This window comes from Trematomus bernacchii, unplaced genomic scaffold, assembly GCF_902827165.1.
Source record: "Trematomus bernacchii unplaced genomic scaffold, fTreBer1.1, whole genome shotgun sequence".
NCBI classification, from domain to species: domain Eukaryota; kingdom Metazoa; phylum Chordata; class Actinopteri; order Perciformes; family Nototheniidae; genus Trematomus; species Trematomus bernacchii.
Window position 1 is genome coordinate 4,009,267 of NW_022987708.1, and position 26,510 is coordinate 4,035,776.

The window sequence follows — 26,510 nt, forward strand, 5'->3', positions numbered from 1 at the left end:
GGAGTGTGGAACAAGGGTTTGTGCAGGGAGATGTTATCTAGATTAGGCCTATTTTAGCTAAACCAGGCTGTTGATAATTTCACAGTTTATCTTGCCTGCTGTTTGCCCTTAGAGTCCTCACAGTAAAGTGTTGAGGTACTTTCCCTTCCTTATTAACAGAATAGTGTGTTTCTCTTGATGTTGTATTTAATGCAATGAAATAGTACTTGTTCTTGTGTTTGCTACAGTGTGTAAATATTTCTTGTTGGATGCTGGTCTATTTTATATAATGACAGTGAAATTTTAATCTCAATACTCCTGCCATACTGAATGTCTCAGCTTAATCCAAGTTTAATGGAATTTGTAGGTGCATAATTGTTTGTTTTGCCAGGTTTGTCCAGAACATCCCCCTGCATTCCAAATATTCCGAAAGGAAACATTACTATAGTAAAGCTATACTTTACTGTCACAATGGTAACTATAATCAGACCAGATAACATAGGAAATAAGTGCAATTAGACTATAGTGGCAATAGTCAAGGATAACTTAATTAGAAGCTTAACAGTCTTTACATTTGTCAATAAAAAAACGACAACTAATTTAATAACTCATGAAAAGCGGTACAGATACATTTGCTGGCCTTTTGATTGAAACAAATTGGAGACGTTGAAGAAAATAAATGAATAATTGTAGAACTCAAATGGCTGTGTGCATGTTTCGAAGTAAGCCAAAAGTAATCACTCAGTAATGGAATTTGTTAATTTCAATGTAATCTGACCCAACCCTGTTTATTTCCTTCTCTTCTGATGGCATTTGTATATTGCCAATTGCTAGATACTGACAAATGATCCATCACTGTTTTTTATATATATATATATATATATATATATTCCTCTCATAGAATGTAAAAACGTTCATGATTGGCTTTCATATTTTATTTGCTCAATATATTCATTGTTTAAGCATTTCACCACAAAGACAACTTGGAGCAAAAAAATAGGCTTCACATTTTATGCTGGAAAATACCTTAATGACTTTATCTCATAAAAAATAATAAAGATGAGACTGTATGGGTTAGTTGCTCTTATCAGTTTCCATGGCAAAGCTCTTTCGACTTCTCCAGCGCAGAAGTTTGAGGAAGTTCAGACTGGCATTGAAGACCTTCTCGTGTTCAAACACCATCTTGTAAAACGTGTCGATTGGGAGGTCACCATTGGGGTCAGCATATTTAAGTGTGGTCATGGGGGTGTAAAGTGTGTTTGTCTGATGATGGAAAGATGGATTCTCCATGGTGATGATCTTGAGAGTATGCTGGGAGGAAGAACACAGAGCAAACATTAAGCAGTCCACACAATGCAGGAATTAATCTCAGAAGCAACAAATGATTAGGTGAAGAATGCTAACGTACCTCTGCTACATCTTCAGCAGTCCGCCCGAGGCTTTCAAAGATTTGATTGTAGTTCTTTAGGTAGATGTTTGTGAACATATCAGCTGTAATTGTGTCAGCCTTGCTGAGGTCAGTCTTCATGCCTTCATCATAGACTTTACGCTCAAACTCTGTTATCACTGGACCTGTCTCTATTAGGGAAATACTGGGAAAAAGAAAAAGAAGAAATGTATGAACATAATCATACCCATCCCAGTAGTAATACTACAGAGGTAATATTACTTTTATTTGGGGATGCATTAATCAAACTTTTTCAGTCCTGAATCCGTAGATACTTCGGCTTAGTGCATTGGCCCACAACCGAGTAGCTTCCTGACCCGATAATAGTGGTAAACTGTATGCCTGGAAGTGACTGGGATAATTCATTTATGTCTAAAGCAACACCGGGCTTAACTTGAAGGGCACATATTCTGCTCATTTTCAGGTTCATATTAGTATTAGTGTCTCTACTGGGACATGTCTCCATGCTTTAATGTTCAAAAAGCTCTTTATATTTCTCATACTGCCTGTGTTGCAGCATCTCTTTTCATCCTCTGTCTGAAACCAGAGCCCTGAGAAACTCCCTCAACACAGGGATTTTAGCTTTTGCAGGCCATTTACATGCACACAAACCTATAGAACACACTACAGAAAGGAAAACCAATAGGGCCTCTTTAAACATTGGTTATCTAACTTTTTAAGATTAGGGTTAGGATTTTTAAATAACAATAAAATGTAAGTGCACCAGGTTGTTGTCTATTAAAGTGACTGTATCCAATTCCAAATCGGCCCATTTGTCAATAATACCCAATCCAGATATTTGCCTTGTATCGGCTCATCTCGATTTTTAATGTAATGTATTTATTTGAATCCACCCTGCACAGCTATTTTATAACCCTCACCCTTAAATATAAGCTTACTGAAGGGTCTGCTGTGTTAGGACTTGCCACACCGGGGTGTGCTGAGGTTTTTTGCAAAGACATACTTGGCATATTTCCTCTGATAAGACAATTGTTGGTCTGGTTGTGTAATATAAGTGTGCAGATATTTCAACATACTGTAGGAAGATGCTGGTTGGCAGGCATTTACATGTTAGTTCTGATCCTTATCCTATCTTCATAAGCACATTTTGGATTGAAGGAGAAACAAGCTGAACATAAAACGAGCAGAATATGCAGTCTGTGTCTTGCAGAAGCAGAGTCAAATAAGTAACATCTTACTTGAGATTGAACCTCAGGGCTTGTACTGGCTTTCACAAAAGCCTTCCACTGCATTGAATAACATTCCTAAAAACAGAGTAAGCCCAGTAAGAAGAGTGTTTTGTTGCTTAAACAAATGCTCTCATGATAAACAGATTTGACCATCCTCACCCTGAATTCCCATGACGCTGCTTATTAACACAATATGGCCTTTTTTCCTCCTCTTCATGTCGGGTAGGATTTCCTTCAGCAGCCGCACAAACCCAAAGAAGTTGGTGTCCATGACAGTCTTCATCTCATCGATGGACTGACACTCGATTGGTCCAATCAGACCCATCCCAGCATTACTGACTGTGACAGAAAACCAATGTGAGTACTGTATAATTGTTATGTTTAAAAAAAATATATGATGCAGTTGCAGAATTTCTATATTTTGTGACCAAAAGGTGCGCTTAGGACGTCCACTCTGCGCTGCGGCAGGCTGTCCACACAGGCTCTGATGGAGTCCCCGTCACACACGTCCAACTGTTTGATGGCCAGGGTCCGGCCCAGAGTCCGGCCTGCTGCCTCCACCATGAGGTTCCTCATGTATTACATTACAGTACAGTCACAGTAAAACATACAGTTATTGCAAGTTTAGAGAAAGCTGGTCTTAAATGTGGACATTTTACCCACAGTGGCGGAGCTGGGGGGTGGCTGGGGGTGGCCGTGGCCACTCCCAGCTGAATCCTGGCCACCCTATTGGTCACCCCAAACACCCTCACCACGGGGGCCCAAACAATTTTAGAACATTAAGAAAAAAATGTTTAAGTAACCTTTCATCATTCATCAAGAATTAACATTAATAGGACGTTATATCGATAATGTAATCACTAAACTTACAATTCATTTAACATATTTTCTTCCAAAAGTTAATTATCCAAAGCCTCTGTACACCCCCTTCTATTTACATGTAATGGTTTGGTCCTGCCTCCAAACGTGGTGCAGCACCCACTTTCTAGCAGAGAGTGAGAGCATGTGAGGAGCAGGGATGCTAGTACTTACGTGTGTAGTATACCATGTCTCAACGACTTACAAAGTCAGGCTTTCAAAAGAGAAAAGAAAGGAGAGAAAGACAAGAGAGAGGGACTAAAGGGCGACAGTAATATATATATATATCAAAACAAAAAGCTAACATCTAATTTCAATTACACATTTCAAATACAGTATTTTTCCACATATTTAAAGGGGACCTATCATGCAAAATGCACTTTTGTACGTCTTTTATACATGAATATGTGTCCCCGGTGTGTCAGGGAACTCACCAAGTGTCAGAAAACACAACCCTCTCTCTTTTCCTCCATACCCAAATCTCTAAAAACGGGGCTGCAACGGATCTGATACAGACTGATACAGACTTGAAAATTCTCTGACGTCAGGAACGAGGAGCTCCACCTATATGGCCAACTCTCCACCTATCAGGGGAATGAGAGGTTGCCGTGGCATGGTAACAGCATGGTAATCCCACTTCTGACAACAACCTTTTTTGGGTAGGCAGTGGCTCAGTCTGTAGGGACTTGGTCTTGGAACCGAAGGGTCGCCGGTTCACGTCCCGATCGTACCAAAAAAATGTGAGCTGGTAGCTGGAGAGGTGCCAGTTCACCTCCAAGGCCACTGCCGAGGTGCCCTTGAGCAAGGCACTTAACTCCTATCTGCATGTGGTTGTGTGTGTGCATGTATATCCTTTGTGTTTGTGCATGTATATCCTCCCCTGTGTGTGTAATGTGTGTAAACACAACAGAGTGGGGAAAGACATTTCCCTGTAAGGGATTAATAAAGTGTTTCTTCTTCTTCTTCTAACAGCATGGTAACATGACGCTCGTGCCTCGCCCCCCTCCTTTGCAGGGGGGCGTGGTCAGCTGCAGCTCATGCAAAGACAGGGCTGGAGGAGAGCAAAATAGAACTAAATGAGGCATGGCTAAAATGCATGATCTGTTTGGTATTTTGAAAAAAAAAACTTCACAGACATGTTTTATATAGGTACAATATATTATTCAAATATAGCATGATAGGTCCACTTTAAGTTATATTTATTTGGATTTATGCATTCGTGTTGAGAATGTTCCATTCAAAAATGTTATTATTAAAAAGGCATGTACACCATAAAAGATGGCTATTGAGATCTATTGTCAGGAAAGTTAGTCTTATATCAAATAGTGAATTCTACTGCAGCAGAATGTTGCACGTCTGCACAGTGTTGTATTTTCACAGCTCAGTGTCAGTAAATATTGTGCGGTTAGTACTGGACTACAAGATAGATGCAAGCCTGTACATGTAGAGTTATTTAAAGCATAAATGAGTCGGTTGGGTTCTGGAGGTGTGGTTACAGCAATTGTGCTTGGTTGGCGTGGCCTGGGCCTGGTGGTGGGGCCCAATGTGATATCTTTTCATGGGATTTCCCTGGCGGCGCCCCTGGTTGTGTGAGTGTATGGCCAGAGGGCAGGACCTATAAACACATTTACTACCCAATAGCATTGTGAGGCTGAACAAAAGGACCTTTTGACTATGTAAATGTAGTCTTTTAAAAAACCAAAACATTTACTGACTTTTTTTGGATAGCTTAAGGTAATGTTGTAAAATTACAACCGGGGGCCTTACAGGGTTAAGGGCTATTGTTTATTGTTATTTACTTAAGATGTTTATTCTTAACCAATCATTTAATTAAAAAACTCTTATTTAAATTATGTGTGTGTGTCTCTGTATTCCTGATGATACACTGAGCTCATAGGGCTGCTGATCACCATAAGCTAAACAGTCTGTATATTGCACTACATTTGTATAATGTAAGCTTCGTTGATACTTTGCCTGCGGGAATACGAAAAAAATAGTTAGATATACTGAATATTATTTGATCTATTCCACCACTTAACCCCAAACAATGTAGAGGTGTGTTGTACAGTAGGTGCCTTAAATAACCCCTTATTTTCTAGTGAGATGTATTTTTATGTTCATATACTGTAATAGTGATTTCAATGCCACCCCAAAATGATCACTGGTTCCATCCTGGCCACCCCACTGAAAATGTCCTGGCTCCGCCACTGTTTACCCATGAACCTTTTCTTCTCATCTTTCTCGATGCGGGCAGCCAAGGCGAGGCCGATCCCGGAGGAGCAACCTGTGATGAGCACCACCTTCTGGGTCATCGTGCCGGTCTGCAGCGAGGAGGAGGATGAAGGAAAACAAAAGACGGGAGGCACTTTTAAACACCGCGGCGCTCCTTAATCCACAGCTCTGCACTGCAAATCAGCAGAAACCCTGAGCACATTACCATGCTGATGCTAGGGAGGATTTAGACTCAACGGAACAACTTGAATGTGACAGTAGATCAACTGTAAGACTTGATAGAAAAAAGCATGTGTTCTTGATTTAATGAAGTAAATGCAGAAAATACATATTTTTCAAATCTTTATTAAAATTCAGAATTTCTTTGAAAGATACGCTGAAAATGGGAAATGTTACCTTTAAATGTACATTCTTTTTGTCACAAACAGAAATGCAATTGTGATTTTTCTCAGCTCATCTCAAATGTAAATGTAAAAGTGTAAAATGTCCATACGGCCACACGGAACCTGGGAGGAATAGTGCATGATGTTTTTTTAATGGATTGTAAACAGTATACATGATCTTAACAGATAGGACAGGATGAAAACAAGCTGCAACAAAAATGACAGAAATGTTCCTAGCAAAGGTTTGATTTAATATATCTTTGATGCAGTGAATGATATAGTAATCTATGCATCAGATATTAAAAGGTTATATCTTTATTGCAGTTAAAACGCCCCTCCAACCACGCAGAACATCCTTTCAAAGCTCACAGCACCTTAAAGGTTGATTATTCTTTCAAGTTTGACGATACATGCGAAGTAGTGAATCTTTGTAAGTATACTGCAGCTATTTCTTAGCTTTTTTCCACTATTGCTTTCTGAGACGTGCTTTAGTGCACTCCAGAGGATCTTTCTCCCACATCTTGGAGTCCCAGGCGAGGAACCAGCCGGTGAAGTAGAGTGGCTCCTCCCCCTGTTTGATGATGCTGATGGGGACTCCTTCTCGGCCAGAGGGATCCGCCTTCACATAGTCTTTAGCTGAAAGAAAAAAGGATTCATCTCTGTACAAATTCTCTTGTTTCCTTTCTATTTATCATCAAGAGCTCTGTTTGTCTTACCAATCGTGGGTGATCCCTTTTTCTCTGTTTCATTGGCTTGTTTTCCAACCCAAACAAAGATCTGGTGGGAGAAAGAACCAAAGAGATTTAGCCAAAAGATAACAAATACAAATGAGACCTGCGAGAAATGACACTGAATTTCTATCAAAAGGGAAGGCAGCATACCTGATTCCAGGTGTCCAGAATCATGACATCATCGGGTAGCATATCAATCTGTGAGTACTCACCGGGCACCTCCTCCGCCTAAATATTGAGAAGTGGGTGTTACAAAGTGGCAGTTTTTCATTGGTAGGAAAATATGTAAAAATAAAAGCACGCACGCGTGTATCTGCCCAAAGTCAATTCACTATCTCGCAATATTAATGAAAGTTAAACATTAGAGTTTCCGCCTGTGTGAGCCATAATGTTTGTTTAGCCATTGTTGATTATTTCAAATGTTATCTTTTTTTTTTACACCACACACCATTGTAATATGTCACTATCTGCAATTGTCACATGGGTGTGGTTTAAGGTATTGAGTCCACCGGAGTTGTGTGCCGGGCTTGTGTGATGCACAAAGAGTGTGATTTGGTTCAGTTTCTTTTAGTTGGTCTTGCTGTAATTGTTTGTTTCGTTTTCTTATTAAGTTGGATGGAACAAGAACCAAACTTAGCCTCTTAAGGGTCTTAATTCAATAGGGATTTTCTCGCTACACCGCCCATAATTTAGATTCTCGCCAAAATGCAATTGGCTTTTCTTTGGCCATGCTACACGTTTCATCCAAATATTATGAAAATCTGGTCAAAGTTTTCAGTTATCCTGCTGACATCAATCAAACAAATCAACAAAGTGACTTTCTTTGCAGAGGTAATAAATAACCTGTCCTTATTGAATGAAACAGAAGATCATTTAGTTGCTCACTATCAGCCTGCCAGTCTTGTTTGAACAGCCGAACAGTCTTGGATGCCTGACCATCTTCTGCAGGGACTTGGAGGTCTGGTACTGCTTCTTCCCACCCAGTGCGGACCAGAAACCATCTGACAACAAGAAGAAAACCACAGTTTTCCACAGGAAATATTTGACACATATACCCTGCAGAGATTAAAGCTCTTTCTTCAGCACTCACTCGGCTCGTTGGTCTCCTCAACCACAGTGGCAGTTCCTCCAAGCATGGTGGCAACATGCCGAGCTGCTCCCATCTCCTCCGGGGCCGCCCCCTTACCCTTCCACAGGAACAGGGAATCAGGCGTCTTCAGCACAAACACATCGTTGGTGTTCAGGGAGGAGGCAGTGGGCTCCACCTGGGTCAGAGAAACACAAAGAGAGGGAGGAAGGTGAGAATCCTTTCAGCCTTAGTTTAACATTTCACATTTAACGTGATGAAAGTAGCTGACCTCAACAGCCCGGGTGGCTTTGGTGGAGCTCAGGCGGATATGGAAGAGTCGCGTGCAGCCAGGCTTGCTCTCGCCACCTTCGCGGGACGTCCCACCCAGGTGGACCACTAGAGGCTTTTCCTTGAACATGCTCACAAGATGAGGGGGTTCCTGGCCCTGAGTGACACGAACCTGCCAAGACCCAGCAGCAGCTTAGCCTTAATAACTACTCATTTACTCAAGTTACTGAAGTACAACACGTAGGAACTTTACTTGAGTATTTTCATTTTGTGCTACTTTATGCTTTTACTCAACTACATTTTTTTGACAAATGTTATACTTTTTACTGTATTTATTTTCATATATTTAGTTGCTAGTTATTTTTCATATTTTTCTTAATAATACAAAATATAATTCAAATGATGCATTATCAAGTATTGCTATAGGTTAAGCAACCTTGACGTAAAAAAATTATTTAAGATAAACCTCACCCTTTCAAGTGCAACATTGAAGTGATGAACACATGAATGCACCAATAATTCTAATAAAAATATGAATATGTTAATTAAAAGGGCCGTTCTGCATAACGAGTACTGGTACTTTTGGAACTTGAAGTATATTTTGATGCTATTACTTTTTGATATTTTGAATTCAGGAATGCTTGTAAGTGAGTATTTTAACACTGCAGTATTGATTTTAGTGAAATAAATAACCTGAGCACTTCTTCCATCTCTGCTTGAATGACAGCAGCAAGTTATTAAATAAGATGATAAGACCATAGATCATTTTCACAGTGAAGATCTTACCTGGGTAGCTGCTCCACCCATGGAATCGTCCAGCTGGACAGTGAGAAAGGCTGAGGCAGCCAGTTCATCCCTAGAGCACTTCAGCCCTTGCCTAAAGACAGCAAAGCCACATATATAAGTTTATTCATAACTCATTCAAGCATTAAGTAAATCAATGCTGATATTCACCGTAAATGCATTTAGCATGTTGTATAGGGACAGGCTTACTCTTTGTTCCCTTTTACTCTCTTTATATGTATTTTTCTATTCTTACTCCATCATACTCTCCACATTATCTTGCTACCATTCATATGCCAGTCAGGCTGCTGCTTTGTGTAAATAGCCTACAACACTTACAAAAGATGGTTATGATAAAGGAATTTGAACTTCTAGAGTAAAAAATCTACTTGGATTCTTCTTGCATTGTTTCTTAAAGGTATAGGTTGGACAATATGTAACTGCACTGAAGACCTCAACTTTTCTCTTAATGTCATGAACATGAACAAAAATAGCTTTAAAGGCCCGGACACACCAAGCTGACACGAAAGAACTGACACAGTCTGTGTTTTGGCCATGTGTCGCACTGGAACACACCGCAAAGACTTCAGGCGACGGCCAAGAAGCACGTACGAACTGCGCATGCATGAGTGGCAATAACTCTCCTTACCAGCAGGCGGCGGTAGTGTGTATTCGTCATTCAAAAGAGGCAACAACCGGAAGACAGACTGCGTGATAACCGAGAGAAGAAGAACATACTGCGCGATATAAACAAACAACAAATCGAACCTGTGTCGAGAGCTGGAGTTAAATGAAATCTCAGATTTGCCTTCTTAATAGTTTGTTTGTGTTGGGGAAATATTTTCCAAGGTCCATAACTTTGACCCAGTGTATCAGTTCATACTGCCCTGACTGAGCACACACACCTGTAACCTTGGCTGCTGTGCTCTCAGTGTTTTGTCTCCATGTTCCTGCTTGTTGGCGCCAGCTGATAGAGGTGTTATGATTCTATCTTGTTATGCACAATGTTGATTATTCTCTCTGAACTAGCTAAATACATGGGTCTAGGGTAGAGTTCTTCAGAATTGACGTGGCAACTCTCCCGTGAAGTCAGACCCTCGTGACTCGTGACTTGTGATGTGAATTCTCCGGCCGAAACTCGTAATAAACCATCAGTGTTTGACATCAAAGCTCCAGCTCTATCCCATGTCTCCTTCCTGAGTCGGTGACTCCCACTGCATTGCTACACAGAAGTTTCCCCCACAGTTTGGGTCCCTCACTTCCGTTTCACTTCTCATGCACTGATTCGCTAGCTGAACAGCCAATCAGAGTGATTTATTTTGCCGACAGCCTTTGGCCGACGGCCGAAAAGGTGTCGGCACGGCTGAAAAGACACGACGGTGCGGGCACACCAATCTGAGTAGGGCGTGTCGACGCTCATCGTCGGCCTGACGCCGATCGACGGCCAAAATCGGCTTGGTGTGTCCGGGCCTTTAGACCTTTATTATGTTAGTGCTCACAAGGTGCACATTCCTGAATAAAGTTGGGTCAGTAGAGGTCTAACAGGTAAATCTGGCCACGCTGAAAAGGTTGCACTCACCACATGTAGATGTTATGCTTCTCTCTGCCTCCGTCTGTGTAGGAGTACAGCACCAGGTAACAGTCTCCTCCAAAGAACTGTCCATATTTGGATGGGTCCACAGGAATTTTATCGCCTCCTTCCACACGCCAAATCTGCACACACCCAACATCGTCACCTCTACATTGTGATATCTAAAGCTGTGTTTTTCAACATTTTTGGGCCACCGCACACCAACAACCAAATAAATTACTAAATGACAGTCTAGCCTAATACAGCATATATATAATGATCATTTAATGACAAGTCTCAATTTGGCTACGAGTTCAACAAGTAGCTAGCTTTGAGCGAGCTCTCTCTTTGTGTTTTTCTCATCAAAGTTACCTGTTTGGACCAATTAAGTGAAATTGGACATGATCTAAAGACATTAATGTAATCAGCTAGACAGGGGTCGGCAACCTTTTTGATATGAAGTGCCATTAAAAAAAAAAACGTTTATCAGCGTGCCGACGATCGTGAATTATCAACGGGGGGGGGGGGGGGGGGGGGGGGGGAGCCTCGCTGCGGGGAAGCAGTGTGTGGACCTGTCAGCGCAACTTACATTAGGGATGCTCCGATCGCCGATCCGATCGAGTGGGCGGGTCCTATGGGGATCTTCCATTTAAAGAAATGTTTAAAACTCAGTTAATGGGGCTCATTCACTGGCGCTTCCACAAACAACAACCAATATAATTATTACATTCAAATGAAGTAGCCTACATTATTCAAGTTTACATTAACTTTGGATAATAACACGGGAGAAATGAGCTGAAGCGCTCTCTTTTCCTCTCTACCCCTCTCTCTCTCTCCTGACAGCCTGTCAGTATCTCATGCAGCTCACTGATCCAGTAATGAGTGACAGTGAAGAATAAATATATTTATAACTAGTTCCAGAGGTAGATCAAATAGCTAAGTGTGTTAGGTCTAACTCTTGTGTGTTTTGCTCCGCTCACCGGTCGGTCACAGCGGGTGGAGCTGCAGGATTTCTGCTTCACACACGTTGCACCGCTATTTTATTGTCATTTTCGGACACCTTAAAATACTGCCAGACTGGTGAAGCGATTTTGGCGAGCTTGTTTTGCCGCACACAGAGAAAAGTGTCCTGTATTTTACGTCTCACGATCGGCCTTTTTAGAGAGCACCGATCGATCGGCAGAGAGTGAGTATCGGCCGATATCGATCGCCACGCAAAAACTGCGGCATTTTTACAGCTCCTTATGGGTAATGCAATTTGTGAAGTGCTTTCCTCTGTGGTGAAATTATCAGCACTGCATTACGGAGGAAAGTGGCAGAAAGTCGCCTGGAGTTAAAGAGAGCGGGGCTGCATTGCGTGCATGGCTTCCTTCTGCAGGTAACGGGGAGACGCGCTCTGGCGGCGGTCTCGTTCAGGATCCGAAAATACAATTTAAATATTTTGCACACTTATTTCACTTATTCCTAGTGTGCCACTGGTTACGGTGCCGCGTGCCAATGGTGGCACATGTGCCAGGGGTTGCCGACCCCTGAGCTAGAGAGATACCTTGACTGTCCCAGAGCCGTCGTCCACCATGCCGTGCTGGGCAGCCATGACTTTGTTGTCGTGAAGTTTGGAGGCGTCGAAGGGGATCTGCTCCACATTGGCAATGCTACCGATGGTGTAGGCCTTACTTGGGCCAGTGGTCTCATCCTTGTCCAACCAGTTGTGGAAGAACTGCTTGAAGAGGGTGCTCTCTCCCCCTGCTGGCATCACTATGATCTGTTCATGTTGGAAATGGACGTTGACCACATTCTTAAACAGGAAGAAAAGATAAGAAGGATAAAACTCTGGTGGGAGATCACATTGCAATATTACCTGAGTTTTTTGGGAGTAATTCTTGTCTTTGATGAATTTTGATGCAGCTTTCATTGATGCCTGGCGCTCATCTTTATTTGCATCAGGACCTGCAGTTTACAAGTACAACTGTTAGACTACAAACTCTGGTCAGATCTATTGATGAGTCATGTTTTCCCAGTTGGAACCACAGAAGGTTAATAACTGATTAATAACTGGTGGCTGTAAGTGAACTGAGCATGGATGAATACATTAAAAAGAGTTTAGCCAAAGAACAAATGGTTGCAAAAATGGATAGATGTCATGGTGGTATACCTTTCCAAACTAATAGTTGATTGTTTCGACCATTGTCCAAGATGTAGCATTCCCCGGGGGAGAGCATATCCTGTTTGAATGGGTTTTTATCTTCAACCAAGGTGGCCTTCATGCTGCCGGCTGCATCAGAAATCTAGAAAGTACGTGTGATTAAAACACCTTCATTTTGTTATCATAAGAATCTTTCTGATACTGTAACTTTTATCAAAAGTAATGAATGGAAAAGCTTAGTATTAACACATCTAACTATGAGGTGAGGCACCTCTGTCTGGATGTATGTACCCTCCCTATCTAGAGGTTTCATAGCAACAAAATAGCTCTGGCCCATAACTTTTATTTTTGTCTCAGTCACAGAAAGAAATCTCTTTTTCAATTTTCCTCTATTTTTGATTATGTCCAAATCAGTTTTTTTGCTAAATTTGGTAAAACATCTCTTGACCAAATCAGGATGTTTTATACAGTTTAGCTACAGCTTGACTTCAACGTTTCCAAATGGTGTTGGTGCGACTTATTATTAACAAAAAAAGACAATTCATGTTCTATATACGTTTTTGTGCATGTAAATGGTCTGCACGGGCTAAAATCCCTGTGTTCCCTACAGAGGGAGCCCCCCCCCCCCAGGGAGCCCCCCCTGCCTGAAATGCGTCCATTGTACTCCTTTGTTTACTTCAGCAACATAGTGACATCACTATGTAACACTCACGCTTCTGTTGGCTAGTGCTCAAACACATTGTACGTGATAGGCTAAGGGGCGGGGCATCTATAAGCGGTTGACCAATCACAACAGACTGGGCTCTGGTTTCAGACAGAGGGTGAAAAGAGGTGCTGCAGCACTTTTTGAACATTAAAGCATGGAGACATGTCCCAGTAGAGACACTACATACTGATATGAACCTGAATATGAGCATAATAGGGCCCCTTTAAGGCTAATGCAATAGCAATTAAAAGGGTATGTCTTTTTCTAAGCTAATGTTCTGGACTTTTGTTCCTCTAAATGTGTATCCTTTTGGTTGATGGCACTTTGTAAGTCGCTTTGGATAACAACAGCTGCTAAATGAAATGTAATGTCATTTTTACCATATAGAGAGACACCATGCTCTGGTTCTCCTTATCATTGATTTCATCACAGCTTGCTGGGAGGTCAGGTTTCGGTCCAAGAACCTACAGCATAAATAAACACACATTTACAAATTGCATTATTGCACTTACATCCTTCCTATCAGCCAAAGCCAGATATTGTCTTAATATAGCTGTTACATTATATAAGTAAAAAAAAAGCTCACTTGAATGACTGCTTCTGGCTCAGAGCCTTCATCAATCATTTCAATCTGAGCACGACAATGTAGCTCATTGTCTCGGATACCAATGGCCATCTCAGTGGTTTTCAGGCGCTCAAACATATTGCACTCACTGCCAGCCCAGTGGTAGATGCACTAGCATTTCACAGAGAGGAGCAGAGGAAAATGAGAGTTATGGTGGAACATTGTAACACCTGAAGCCTCTACTATTTCAGTCAAAGATTCATTGGGTATCCAGTGTGTCTTCTATCTCACCTCTTTCAACTGAATGATGAAGCAGTCTCCACGATTGAAGCTGCTCCACTTCATGGGTACCTCAGAAGCTTTGATTACACGACGACCTTTAACATGTAGCAGACGCTGGGTGTCTACGTCATTGGTCACGATATGGTTGAAGCCTGAAGCCACTCCACCTTTCTTTAATAGGAGCAAAGAAGAATAAAGCATTAGAACTACAACATAAAACTACAGCTGCACGGTATTTTGATTTACATTTTATTTTTTGAAATTCTGGGGAAAAACTCGGTGTCAATCGTCTGATCAAACTCTTTCCCTAACTGTCAAACTATACCTTAAAATATGTCTGGATCCTAACTCATTATTAGATTAGTATTGCAACTCAATATTTCCACATCTTTGATACTAAGTCACTTCTTCTGATGACATCTGCTGGTGTTTTGCATTAGAGGACATGTTTCGGCTCGCCTTGATTGCCAGTTCTAACTCCCTACGGAAAACTTGGGTGAAAACCAGAGGGAGCAGCCAGCCATGGCTCCAAACATTTACCAAAATAGAAATGTGACGAGTTCTACTTCTGATACAAACATGCAACACATCTTTAGCTGCCTTAGGTCATAGCCTTGGATTCATTCGTTTCTGTAGTCCGCTACAAATGAGTGAATTGATCTTTCTTGATTCCTAAAGGACACACTTTTCTTATGTCATGTTTCACCTTGTATGTGATGCCATACTTGAAGTAGCTCAGGAAGCTGTTTGACTCTTGGTTTTGAAACTCAGTGAACTGTATTGGTGCTCCACTCAGGAAGTTGTCCAGTTGTGTCATGAAGATGGCAGCAGCACCTCTCTCATCCTGGGAAGTTTCATCTCCTGTGAGAAAGGAGATACAATTTAAAACATATATTTTATTATTATGGCCTGCCCAGTTATTTACAGATGTATTGCCTAAGTTGAATTGTCTAACTAAGGGAGCTTAGGTAAATAAAGATATTTGGATTCTGATTAAATAAAAAAAGTGAAGGCCAGCAAATTAGGTGAATTCTACAAAAAGCTATTTTTCTTTGAGGTGTCAGCAGATAAGTCTCATACCAAACCACGAGTGCACGTTGTAAGAAGGAGCAGAGGTGGTGTGGAGCAGGATGTAAGAGTCTCCAGTGTAGAAGTTTCCATGGAGCTCAGGAGGGACAGGTGCCAAATCCATCTTCTCAATGCGCCACACCTGCAGGCCGGGCTTCTTCCCTGCGGTGTCGAACTCTTTGTGCTGCAGCATGGTGCTCAGGGCCTGAGCGGGCCACAAGGAATGTAACTAGGAGCTGATTGATTGTATCAGCTCATACAGGGCTGAAAAGATAATCTGATCTCCACTGGCAGACATTTGACCAAAAATGTAAGTATTTTTTTGCAAAACATTGTCCAGTTGTCTGCAAAAACAAGCAATTCAATGACTAGGCATTTAAATAATTTAGTTCTGATCTACTTAATGATGACTATGACGAAGAAAACTATTGAAAACAGGAAGATGATGTTCCTTCCTGTCCCTAAGGCACCCTCTCCTTGAGAAGGAAGACATTGTATCATTACTTTTTAGATATAAACAGGTCACTGTTTTCACCAATATCTTCAGAGGACAGAGTGTCCCCCCAATCAATCATTTTCACTGCATCCATAAAACGTTGTTGCCTGCAGCATGCGTTGCTCAGCCTGTAGTGCAGCTCCAGCAGGGTGCATTAAAGGGTGTGTTTTGTTTACTGTGAGTGGAGAAACAAAACACCTAATACCAGGGAGTATCCTCCTCACTGGTGTGTTGGTGTGTTGATATGAATGCTGAATAAACCCAGTGGAACCAGGGAGTGTCCTCTGCACCCACTGCCAAACTGCAAAGTGTCAGAGTGGTATTCTCGGAAAAAAAGCCACTCCAAAAAACTCAAACCATGTATATTATACTGTGCAGGAGGAACTTATCCCAGGGTTGAGTTAAATATTGGAAGAAATATAATTGATATTGAAAGAGAATATCAGTGGTGGGAAGTGCAACTCTCCTATTATGCTATTTTTAGGCATATATTATGGGTCTCAGATATATAAAAAACATGTCTATGATGTGTTTTGCTCAAAATACCAAACAGATCATGCATTTTAGACATCCCTCATATCTCTCCATTTCAGGCCTGGGTCTAGATTTGGGTATAGAGGAAAAGAGAGAGGGTTTTGTTTTCTGACACTTGTGTCCCTGGTGCAGTTCCCTGCACCGGGGACACATACTGTATGTATGTATAAAAGACATCAAAAAGTGCATTTTGCATGATAGGTCCCCTTTAAGTAAAAGTATAAATACTCTGTTACAAGTAGAAGTCCTGCATTAAACATTTTACTTAAGTGAAAGAATAAAAGTATTTAAGTACCAAATGTACCAAAAGTAAGTACATATTGTGCGTTTTGTCCAATTTTAGAATCATTTATATGAAATGACTTGATTTTTTTTCTTCTGATTAACTGTTAAAAGTGGAGCTACTTTTGATTACTTTATACTGCTGCTATATCTTAACCTATTATTATCATACTTTATTTATTCATTAGAAAAAAGTAAAAAGTAGAATATTTGCTTCTGAATTGCAGTAGAGTATAGTTATATAGGCGCAAACAAAATCTCTAATCTCTCCAGTAAAGTACAAGTACCACAAAATCGTACTTAGGAAGAATACTTGAGTAAATACACAATACACTACAATACACCAACAGAGAATAGAAACACAAAGCATGCACCAGTCATCATCATGAGTAGGCTACATTCAATATAATGGAAAAGTATTTGCTGCAGAAATCTTAAAGCAAAAGGCGAATTTCTTAATGGTAAAATAAAAAAATAAGAAAGTGGCCTTTAAATGCATACGTGCTATCTGCAAAGCTACAGAGAGTTAAAAGCATTCAATAGTTTTGCAGAAAAGTGCAGATTATTTCGCATTACCAGGTGAAGACAGAAGGGAGATGCTGGGTGGAGGCTGACGGAGCTGCTCTCAGGTCTGCGCGAGGCTGTGTGCGCACGCCTCTGTTTTATAGAGCCTGCAGACACATCCGCGTTGTGATGGGGGGGGGGGGGGGCGTGTCCCGACCTCACCCTGTCTGCACGACCTGCAACAATAACACCTTTATTTAACAGCATGGTAACAGCATGGTAACAGCATGGTAACATGACGCTCATGCCTCGCCCCCCTCCTTTGCAGGAGGGCGTGGTCAGCTGCAGCTCATGCAAAGACAGGGCTGGAGGAGAGCAAAATAGAACAAAATTAGGCATGGCTAAAATGCATGATCTGTTTGGTATTTTTTTTTTAAAACTTCACAAACATGTTTTATATAGGTATGGCCCTACAATATATTATTCAAATATAGCATGATAGGTCCACTTTAAGTTATATTTATTTGGATTTATGCATTCGTGTTGAGAATGTTCCATTCAAAAATGTTATTATTAAAAAGGCATGTACACCATAAAAGATGGCTATTGAGATCTATTGTCAGGAATGTTAGTCTTATATCAAATAGTGAATTCTACTGCAGCAGAATGTTGCACGTCTGCACAGTGTTATATTTTCACAGCTCAGTGTCAGTAAATATTGTGCGGTTAGTACTGGACTACAACATAGATGCAAGCCTGTACAGGTAGAGTTATTTATTGCATAAATTAGTCGTTTGGGTTCTGGAGGTGTGGTTACAGCAATTGTGCTTGGTTGGCGTGGCCTGGGCCTGGTGGTGTTGTTCCTATGGTTTTCTATCATGAGCAGTTTATATGGTCAATCTGGCTTGCCATTAAGCATATTAATGATCTGCCCTGTAGATATTAGCTCTTTTCGCAGAGTTTGATAGCTCCTGTGGTGCTGTGACATTCCTCCTGTCTGGTTGGAATCACACTGCAGTTGTTTTAGTGTTTGGAGGCAGGGTGAGCTGCTGGCCTATCAGCTGCTGGAGTGTGTGACTGCTCAGACTCGCATGTGGCAGCTTGACAGAAAGGAAAGGCACAGATCTCTCCTCTGAGCTCCAGCAGGCGCCTCAGGTTAGGGCTGGGTCCATCACACCTATTGTGAGGGCTGAGTCTGCACATTCTGTCTCACTGTGTAGGATTCACACATTCTTATGTGCCAGGGGAACATGCTTACCAATACACACATACAGGCACAAACGCACTTGTTGTAACTTGAGTGGGAATAAAAGCTTCCTTAAATTGCACAACCAGGTAGGGCAGCGAGATTTGCAACATGGGCACATGAGCCTGCCTGCAGATACGGCTCATGAGTTTTGATTTCCTGCAGAATCAGCAGTTCTATACTGTAGGTTGATAAGGAGGAAGATCTTTTGTGGCTGTCTTACGGGTTTCACCTTTCACTACCTGACATCATCAATATTAAGAAAAAGACAGAGCAGAAAAACTTCTTCTGCATCACTTAAAAATAAACTTAGAAAGATATTCGGATAAAAATCAGCAAATTGACTTAAATGAATCTTTTAGGGGGTGGCTCAGAGCAGTGGTGTCACAATAGCCGCTTTCACACCAAGTACTTTGCTGTACATAGTTCCCAGCACTTAGTTCGCAGCATTTAGTTCCCCCATGGAACTAAAGATGATCGCGTTCACACCGGAATAAGTCCCTGGGGGAGGATTACGCAAATGAAGCTGCTGACGTCACTTCTTCTTCTTCTGCTTTGGGTTTACTGGCAGGCCGCAAACAACTTCACGGCGTATACTTTTGGCGAGCCAAAAAAGTTGTGGATGAGTTGGTAAGCTAGCACAGACATGTTTTACTGAACAGAACAGCCTTCACTTTATTATAATATCGCTTAGAAAGTATTCCTGGATTATCTGCAACCATGCATGAAGACCTGTATAAATCCTTCACAAGATTTACTTTTAATGTATACGGGATTTATCCAGGCTATAGAGAAGGAGTGCAATAACCTGACTGAAATACTTTGATGCTGCAAGGGCAAAGGTAGTTTCAGTGTAGAGTTCACCTGGAGAGTGGGGGAGGGGGCTCCGGACTTTATAATATCTCTAATGGCACATTTCCACTACACGGTCGGCCTCGGCCACACTCGGTACGGCTCGGTACGGCTTGGCCTTAACAGGGCCGACTCACTTCATGCTGCGCTTCCATTACAGTTTAGGAACTGGGGTAGTTACTATAGTAACGCAGTGTAGGCGGAGCCGTGACGTCATCTTCAGTGAGAACTCCAGAAACACAACACAGCTGTTAGCTGTTAGCACTCAGAGCTCACAGCTCCTCATATATGTTCAGAAACTAGACAAAAGTTAAACAAGTACACACCACAGACTGCCTGTGTCATGGTGAATACAGTCGCTGCTTTATTTATGTCTGTATAGGCCGTTGCAGAGCCGTATAATAGAAGAGTTACGACATCTCCGTTCACTCCAATGGACCAGTTTTTTTACAGCAATGGCGGATCGTGCAGCCGTCAATAGTTCCCCGGAAGTTAGCTTGCCGCTGACTTCCGGGGAACTTTTGCGACCAGCAACACAGTAGAGTTGCAGCATAATAGACCGTTTGAGATGGACTTTTAAAGGTAAGAAGACGTTTAAAGATTTATATTGCACATATTATCAGCACATCTGAGTCAAATGAACATGTGTATTAAAGGATGTTAGTGGATTATCCCTAAATCAGTAGATTTAGGGAACGTTTACAGAAAACAGATTAGGCTAGGATACCGGATAAAGTTAGCAACACACGGTAACCATGAACAGCCTATTAATCCGTTCTCCTAATGTTATTTCATCCAACGTTGTGGAATTAGAGAAAAAGGGCTTCTAAACGTGATTTTTTTGTGGGGTGGAGGAATATAATATTAGTTAAATATAACATTGGGGCACGTGTGATTGTAATGAGTGGAGGTGGAGAAATTACGATCTCAATTTTGGAGTAGACCTACAAGCTAGTATAATAAAGTTAACGTTACACAATAATAAGGAAGAGAGCTATTTGTGTGATACATCGCTATTGATATTAATTTAGAGTGCATATTTGAGACTTCCAAACAGTAAACAAAAACGTAATTTATGGGTGAGTGTTTTTAGTGTATTCTGTTGATTATTACCTGTCTGTATTATGTTGCAGCTCAGCTGATTTTGAAATGATGGCAAAGTGAGAGTGAAAACACAAGGTACATTTAATACTACTGTTGTATATAAGTAAGCATACTAAACATGTATTCTATCACTGTATTATATAAGTAATCTTGTTAGTGTATATTAGTAACCTACTGTATGGCAGGTGGAGGGGCAGTGATGTTACAGGTGGAGGACTTACTGGACATGTATACACTCATTACATACTGTACGTAAAATACGACCAAGAATGTGAGACAACTTTATACAAATTCATATCACATCCATTACTGATGCCATTTGTCATACTTTGTTAAACTCACAAATAATAAAGTTCCATAACTTCAGTTGGAAACAAAGACCACACCTTATCTCCCCAAGGCAATTTCCCATCCAATAGGTGTGCTATATAGGTGTGTATAACCCATTCTCCTGTCTGTTTCTCCCTCTTTCAGCACAAGAACCAGAGGGGGATTCAATAGAGCCTGAATACCTGCACTGAGACCCTCACCCTGCACCCTGAGTCTCAACTCAGAGTTTTTCAAGCCTTTCCCTGTTATTTGTATTAAACCAAACATTAAGCTTCCCAATGGTGTGGTCTTCGTTTTGTGGAAAAAGTGCAAATGCAGTGTTTGAATATGATTACCTCACATATTTTGTTGCGGCTGTCTTTTTTGATTGTTAAATTGCTCCTGCTGACTTGAGCTAGCCATTTTTTTCCTCCTCTCTGTGTCAGTGGGGAAGCCGTACATTCTGATTCTTACTCCTTTCTCTGAGCGATTGGAGCATCCCCAGGCAGCACAGCAATCCATGGTGGAGACGATATGCCAGGACAACACGGAGGAAAAGGCACAGACAAACTGCATGACATGCTATTCAATGTTTATTGAATTCCATGTATTTACAATGGATGTTCCTAAAACAACACTTTTAACGTCATAATCATGTTGCTGCTAGTCCATTGATAGTCACCTGTTGGTCTCCTGTCCTTTCTGAAAGTCATAAAGATGACATTAGTCATTTAGATTACTTATGTCCTCAAGTACCATGGGATTACTGAAACCACCATGAATTAAAAAAATGGTAGAAATTAATCTAATCTAAATTTTGAAGCATTCCTCTCCATCCCCTCCCTCTAAATATATCAATAAACATTAGGAAGTGATGCTCCTGACTACCATACCTGTTTAAGAAGATAATATTTGTTTTAAATAATTCAAAGCAATACACAACAGCAACAGGCTCTTTAACCAAGGCAACAGCCTAACATGTATATGTTAACAAGTAAACTAGCTGTTCACACTATTCCTAATATTATCCATAAATATTAGCAGATTCTATTTATTTTTTAAAACATATTGATGTAAATACATACACATATCGGTATGTTGTATAAATATTGCAAATCAAGACCTTTATTCACTACTTATTACCAAAAATCGTAGTTCTATCTCCGGTAATCATGCATTCATATGTCCCGCCACGAACTTCCGGGGAACTATTGACTCTCCCTGAACCACGTGACGATCAAGCATTTTGGACTTCCGCTGTCGTAACTCTTCTATCTATATGGCGCTGGGCCGTTGTTGTGAGTGTGGACGGTCGGAGCATATACTGCGTTAGCTTAGCCAATCTCCACCTAGAAAAACACGCATTTTAAAAGGTTTTTCGCCTGCCGTCTGTCTGCAGACTTGACAAAGCATTAATTCATGGTTTTTACGAACCGGTATCAGTATGTTGTTACTTCGGCATCATTTTGAAACGTGTATTACAATTAAATCACGGTCAAATATGTCCATCTTGTTGTAGTTGTAGCCCCCTTGCAGCGCTCCTCTCTCTAGTTTAGCATACTCAGCCCGACTCAGCCCTGTTTGTTGGCCTCGATAGAACCACAATTTTCTCGGGCCAGAAAAGACGTGAAAAAGTGGCCCCGGGCCGGGCCGGGCCGGAACTAGGCCTAGTGGAAGCGCAACCAAAAACGTGCACGGCACGACACGGCACGCTTAAAGCGAGCTCCGCGCTGTAGTGGAACTGCGCCATAAGACTCTAAGTACTCTTTTAGCAAACACAATTCGGTGAATAGACATACACATAACACTTATTATACACATGTAGTACAGTAACGACACATCTTGAAAACAGAATGTTAAGTTTTACGTATTCTTATATCAATAATAATTGCATCAGTTTATCTGAAAAGCCTGGAACGCCACATGTTAACTACATGAAGTTCATTCAAATCTTGGGATGTGCTTCTCTGTGATGTGAGTACTCTGTGTACCGTACTTTCTGTGTAATCTCGTTGGCTATAGTGGAGCAACATTAACTCTAAGGAAAACCCCGAGGCTGTCATAAGGCTCTTCTCAGTTTGGGCCTGTACACAAAAAAAAAGCCTTAATCGTAAACGGTGAAGATGGGGCTGGTGCATGTATCATACACTAAAGTCCTGAATTAAAACAGAAGAGAGAAAGTAGGATCTAGTTTTTTGTCCAGATTGACACCATTGTGGGTCAACTACGGTGGCCGACAGGTGCAAATGCTCTACAACGTCCCAATATATTGAACAACTAATGGTACGTCTACACAGCAGCGTTAAAAAAATCTTGGAGGTGGGCGTATCTGAAGCTTGGGGATTTTTTGCGAACAACCAATCACATGAATCTCCCGCCCGCGACATACGAAGCAAAAAAGCCCGAAGTAAACTGGATATAAACTCCCCAAAACAGGCGAAAACATACCACTGTCTCTGCCACCTCCCTCCATGCCTGGCTCCTCCGGTTTATATCCCGGTAGGTCTGGTCATAAAGCACCGGGTGATTGATTCGCTACCGCTAATTTCTCCTCCATTTTTTGGAATATGAGGAAATGACCTGCGGTATGTCTCTCCCAGCATACACGCCGTTTGATTGGCTAGAGCTTGAACTGTCAGATTTGCGTACACGGGATTTGATTGGCTGACGCTTCCACCTCAGCCTCAAAAGTTGAACATTGTTCAACTTTGAATCCTGAAAATCCTGAAAATCTCCGCTCGCCTGCCCACAATGCATTTCGGCGAAAAGTGAGGGAAAGTGACGTCACCCCATTCAAAGTGAATGGGCAGAAGCGTTTCAGGATTTTTTTAACGCTGCTGTGTAGACGCACCGTAAGGGTTAATTTGCAGGATTGATTGCTTACTTAGCCCTATATCAGTATATAGCATGAATAATAATCACACATCAGTCATATTTGTTATGAATAATCATTTATCATTTATTAAATAGTAAGTCGCTTTGGATAAAAGCGTCAGCTAAATGCAATTATGAAAGCCTTCACTCAGGATTTTTTTACCAAGTGTTTTTATTGCTCTTGGGGCATTAAAAACAAGATTTTAACTTTAGTTTTTTATATAATATCTGCATTTTCTCTTTTGAAAAACTAAGTCTTAGTTTGGCCACTCATTTTTAATCACACACGTCTCCCCATCCCATTCAAATTATTGCCTGAAAGAGCAGTGTAGCCTACAGAACATGTAAATGGGTGGCATTGCCTATATGCATTTGAAAAGAAATACATGTAGTACCTACCCCCCTCTGAGTGAATACCTGTTGACTTCACATCTTGCACTGTGATCTGCATGCACTTATTAAAACATTTAATTAGGAGCAAAACACACACTTCAAGTCAGATCATCACCCTTAGCTATTTTAATTACCTCTCAAACTACCTAAACTAGTTATAAATGTTTATTTTTACTGTCGGCCGGGTCAGCTGCTGCATGAGACAGACACTGAAAAGTATTATCATCTGAGATTAATCATTATGTTATTAGTATTAAATACATATAAGTATTTTTACAGCTTGTATTTAGAAATACTCTGTTGTAATTATTGATGCATACATGTGTTCATCCATTCAATGTCGCATCTGCTATAATGGAGTTAATGTATGATATTACTTAATAATACAATACACTATATAATATATGATATGATAATTACATTTTAATTTGATTCATTTCTTATTTCATAGTTTCTCATCATTATTATAACAGTTCTGTTTCATATGAGTGTTGAGAGCTGTATCCATAAATCTCTTAATTTTGCCCTCAAAGTGCACCAGATTGATGCATTTAACTTCAATTTAAAGAAAAACATCTTCTGTTGCCAAAGTGCTGTACATATAATAAAAATACCCTACAGTAAAGACGCTTTACAGCAAATACAACAGCACAGTTTGTTCAGAATATCAGTATGAGCAGTGGCGGCCGGTGGTCTTTTTTTTTGGTGGGGCTCTTGACGTACCGTAAGTGACCTACCCGGGGGGTTTCCCCCCGGAATTTTTTTTCGAGAAATGACCCCTTAAATGATGACTTCTGGTGATGTTAGAGGGGGGGGGGAAAGGAGAAATCGAGGCTTAAAAATATGAGAAGACTGATCAATACCTCCATAATCTTCAGTGTGGAAAATATTATTTATCAACCTGAACATCTACTACTTTACCAGGAATTTGTGTTCTCAGAACTGGTCTGTTTTTTTCTTTCTTAAAACTGTTCATGTTTTATGAACCAACACCTTCACCAAGTAGCTTTACAGTGAACTGCATGTGAGATATAAAATTAATAGCATCTTTTCAGTAGCATTAATTATAAATATTTAAGTGGTTCAATACAAGTCACTACAGCATTTCAAACTGAACTGTGAATAAATGCAATTTAAAAAAAATAACCACAGCACAAAATGTCATAAATTGTGTTTTTTCTTTGTTTCTCTGAGGATTATTTACAAACAGGCTTATTTACATATAGCAATAACTCAGAAATGAAAAAGCTACATCGTCTAACACGAACAACCAGTTAGCATAATGATAATATATGTGTTATGTACAATGTAACTGGCAAGGCTAGAGCAAGAAAGAACATAAAGTTTGCAAAAGGTTTAAATAACTTCAAGTATCTGTCTTCAGATTACGTGGAGGTTTTAGTCCGATGGGAAGCAGATTTTAAGCGACACCGAAGATAAACCAAAAATGTGGTGGAGCTGCAAACCGTGTAGTGTTGCTGGGACAGAACAGGAGCTATAACCGTTGGAAAATACATCACAGACAATGCAACAAACGTGGAGACAGAACAATCACTTCTGTGATAAATGCCCACTTATTAATAAACTTCTAACAACCATGGGAAACCTCCTCTCTACATATAAAGTGATATCCAAGCATGGGAAACAAAAGACAGCATTTACCTGTTTGCATCCAGCTAGCCAAGCCTTTCTTGTGTACCAGCTACTTGTGAAGCCTCGTGTATAAATGTTGTCTTTTTCACGAGATTGCTGCGATATATTCAAATCGGGTTGGTCCGGTGCAAGGTCTTTAAGCAACAATTTATCTGCCAAACTTCTCCTTTCGAAAGGATTGGAGATTAGCTCTTGAACAGAATTAGGCCGGGACCGAGGTCCGGAGACTCCACCTGCACACGAAGCCATCCTCATCAACTACTGCGTCAACCGGATACGAGTCACTGTCCAAACTACTCACAGACTGCACTGGGCGCTGACATTGGCGCCCGGTGACCGTCATCTTTGACGACGCTGATTGGCTGAAATTATATTTTCGCGGCATAGTTTACACGTTACAGATAGCAACAGTCAGCTGCTGGTGGCTGCTGCTGCACTGGTTGAAGGCTCCTCTCTTAGCGCCCAGACGAGAGAAGGTGCATGGGCAAGGCCAGGCAGGAAACATGTGACTTATCAGTAACTTTAGACATCGTAACACAATTTTAAACGAGATTTGATTGTAGATTATACATTTTACTGATACCAATTATATAATATTTACCTTGTTCATTAAAAATAAAAATAAAAACATATATATTTTTTTAAACATATTTTTTTTTTTTAATTTTAATTTTAATTATTATTTTTTTTTTTTTTTTTTCAATATGGGAAGAGGTGGGGCGGCGCCCCTAGCGCCCCTATGGACCGGCCGCCACTGAGTATGAGTATGAGCACCCTCTGTCCTTAGACCCTCACATCGTACAAGGAAAAACTTCCAGAGAAAAACCCACATTTCAAAGGGAAAAATGGGAGAAACCTCGGGGAGAGCAACAGAGGAGGGATCCCTCTCCCAGGATGGACAGAAGTGCAATAGATGCCGTGTGTAAATCGAAGAGATAATACATTTTACAGCGTATGTAGACCGCATGA

The 26,510-nt window shown here is 40.9% G+C and overlaps 2 protein-coding genes across 3 annotated transcripts; both read right to left on the reverse strand.

Moving 5' to 3' along the window:
* Positions 1-959: 959 nt before the first annotated feature.
* On the reverse strand, positions 960-5,786 carry zgc:109982 (uncharacterized protein LOC553564 homolog). The gene is given in 7 exon segments (XM_034140769.1): positions 960-1,290; positions 1,388-1,571; positions 2,626-2,653; positions 2,656-2,691; positions 2,776-2,955; positions 3,057-3,192; positions 5,667-5,786. Coding segments are annotated over 7 exon segments (921 nt in total). The 3' UTR covers positions 960-1,053.
* A 432-nt stretch (positions 5,787-6,218) lies between these two features.
* scinla (scinderin like a) lies at positions 6,219-17,288 on the reverse strand. Of its 2 annotated transcripts, XM_034140771.1 has the most exons (17): positions 17,183-17,288; positions 15,307-15,499; positions 14,933-15,087; positions 14,236-14,397; positions 13,966-14,115; positions 13,760-13,843; positions 12,683-12,815; positions 12,389-12,477; positions 12,077-12,292; positions 10,540-10,673; positions 8,964-9,054; positions 8,179-8,349; positions 7,911-8,085; positions 7,706-7,821; positions 6,971-7,048; positions 6,806-6,866; positions 6,219-6,725 (listed from the first exon to the last, which is right to left on the reverse strand). In XM_034140771.1, exons 2-17 carry the CDS (start codon positions 15,485-15,487, stop codon positions 6,556-6,558), a joined length of 2,166 nt encoding a protein of 721 aa, XP_033996662.1. In that variant the 5' UTR covers positions 15,488-15,499; positions 17,183-17,288; the 3' UTR covers positions 6,219-6,555. The 2 variants fall into 2 exon arrangements, with proteins under 2 accessions (XP_033996662.1, XP_033996661.1); XM_034140770.1 differs by lacking the exon at positions 15,307-15,499 and having other exon boundaries at positions 17,183-17,270.
* Between the last annotated feature and the right edge of the window lie 9,222 nt (positions 17,289-26,510).

Bases quoted from the DNA above. Each gene is read 5' to 3' on its own strand.
- scinla (XM_034140771.1), bottom strand. From the start codon at position 15,487: ATGCTGCAGCACAAAGAGTTCGACACCGCAGGGAAGAAGCCCGGCCTG. The intron at 13,844-13,965 runs GTGAGCTTTTTT...TTTATGCTGTAG, and splicing joins AGCCAGAAGCAGTCATTCAA to GTTCTTGGACCGAAACCTGA. The intron at 8,350-8,963 runs GTAAGATCTTCA...GGGTCTTGGCAG, and splicing joins TGGGTGGAGCAGCTACCCAG to GTTCGTGTCACTCAGGGCCA.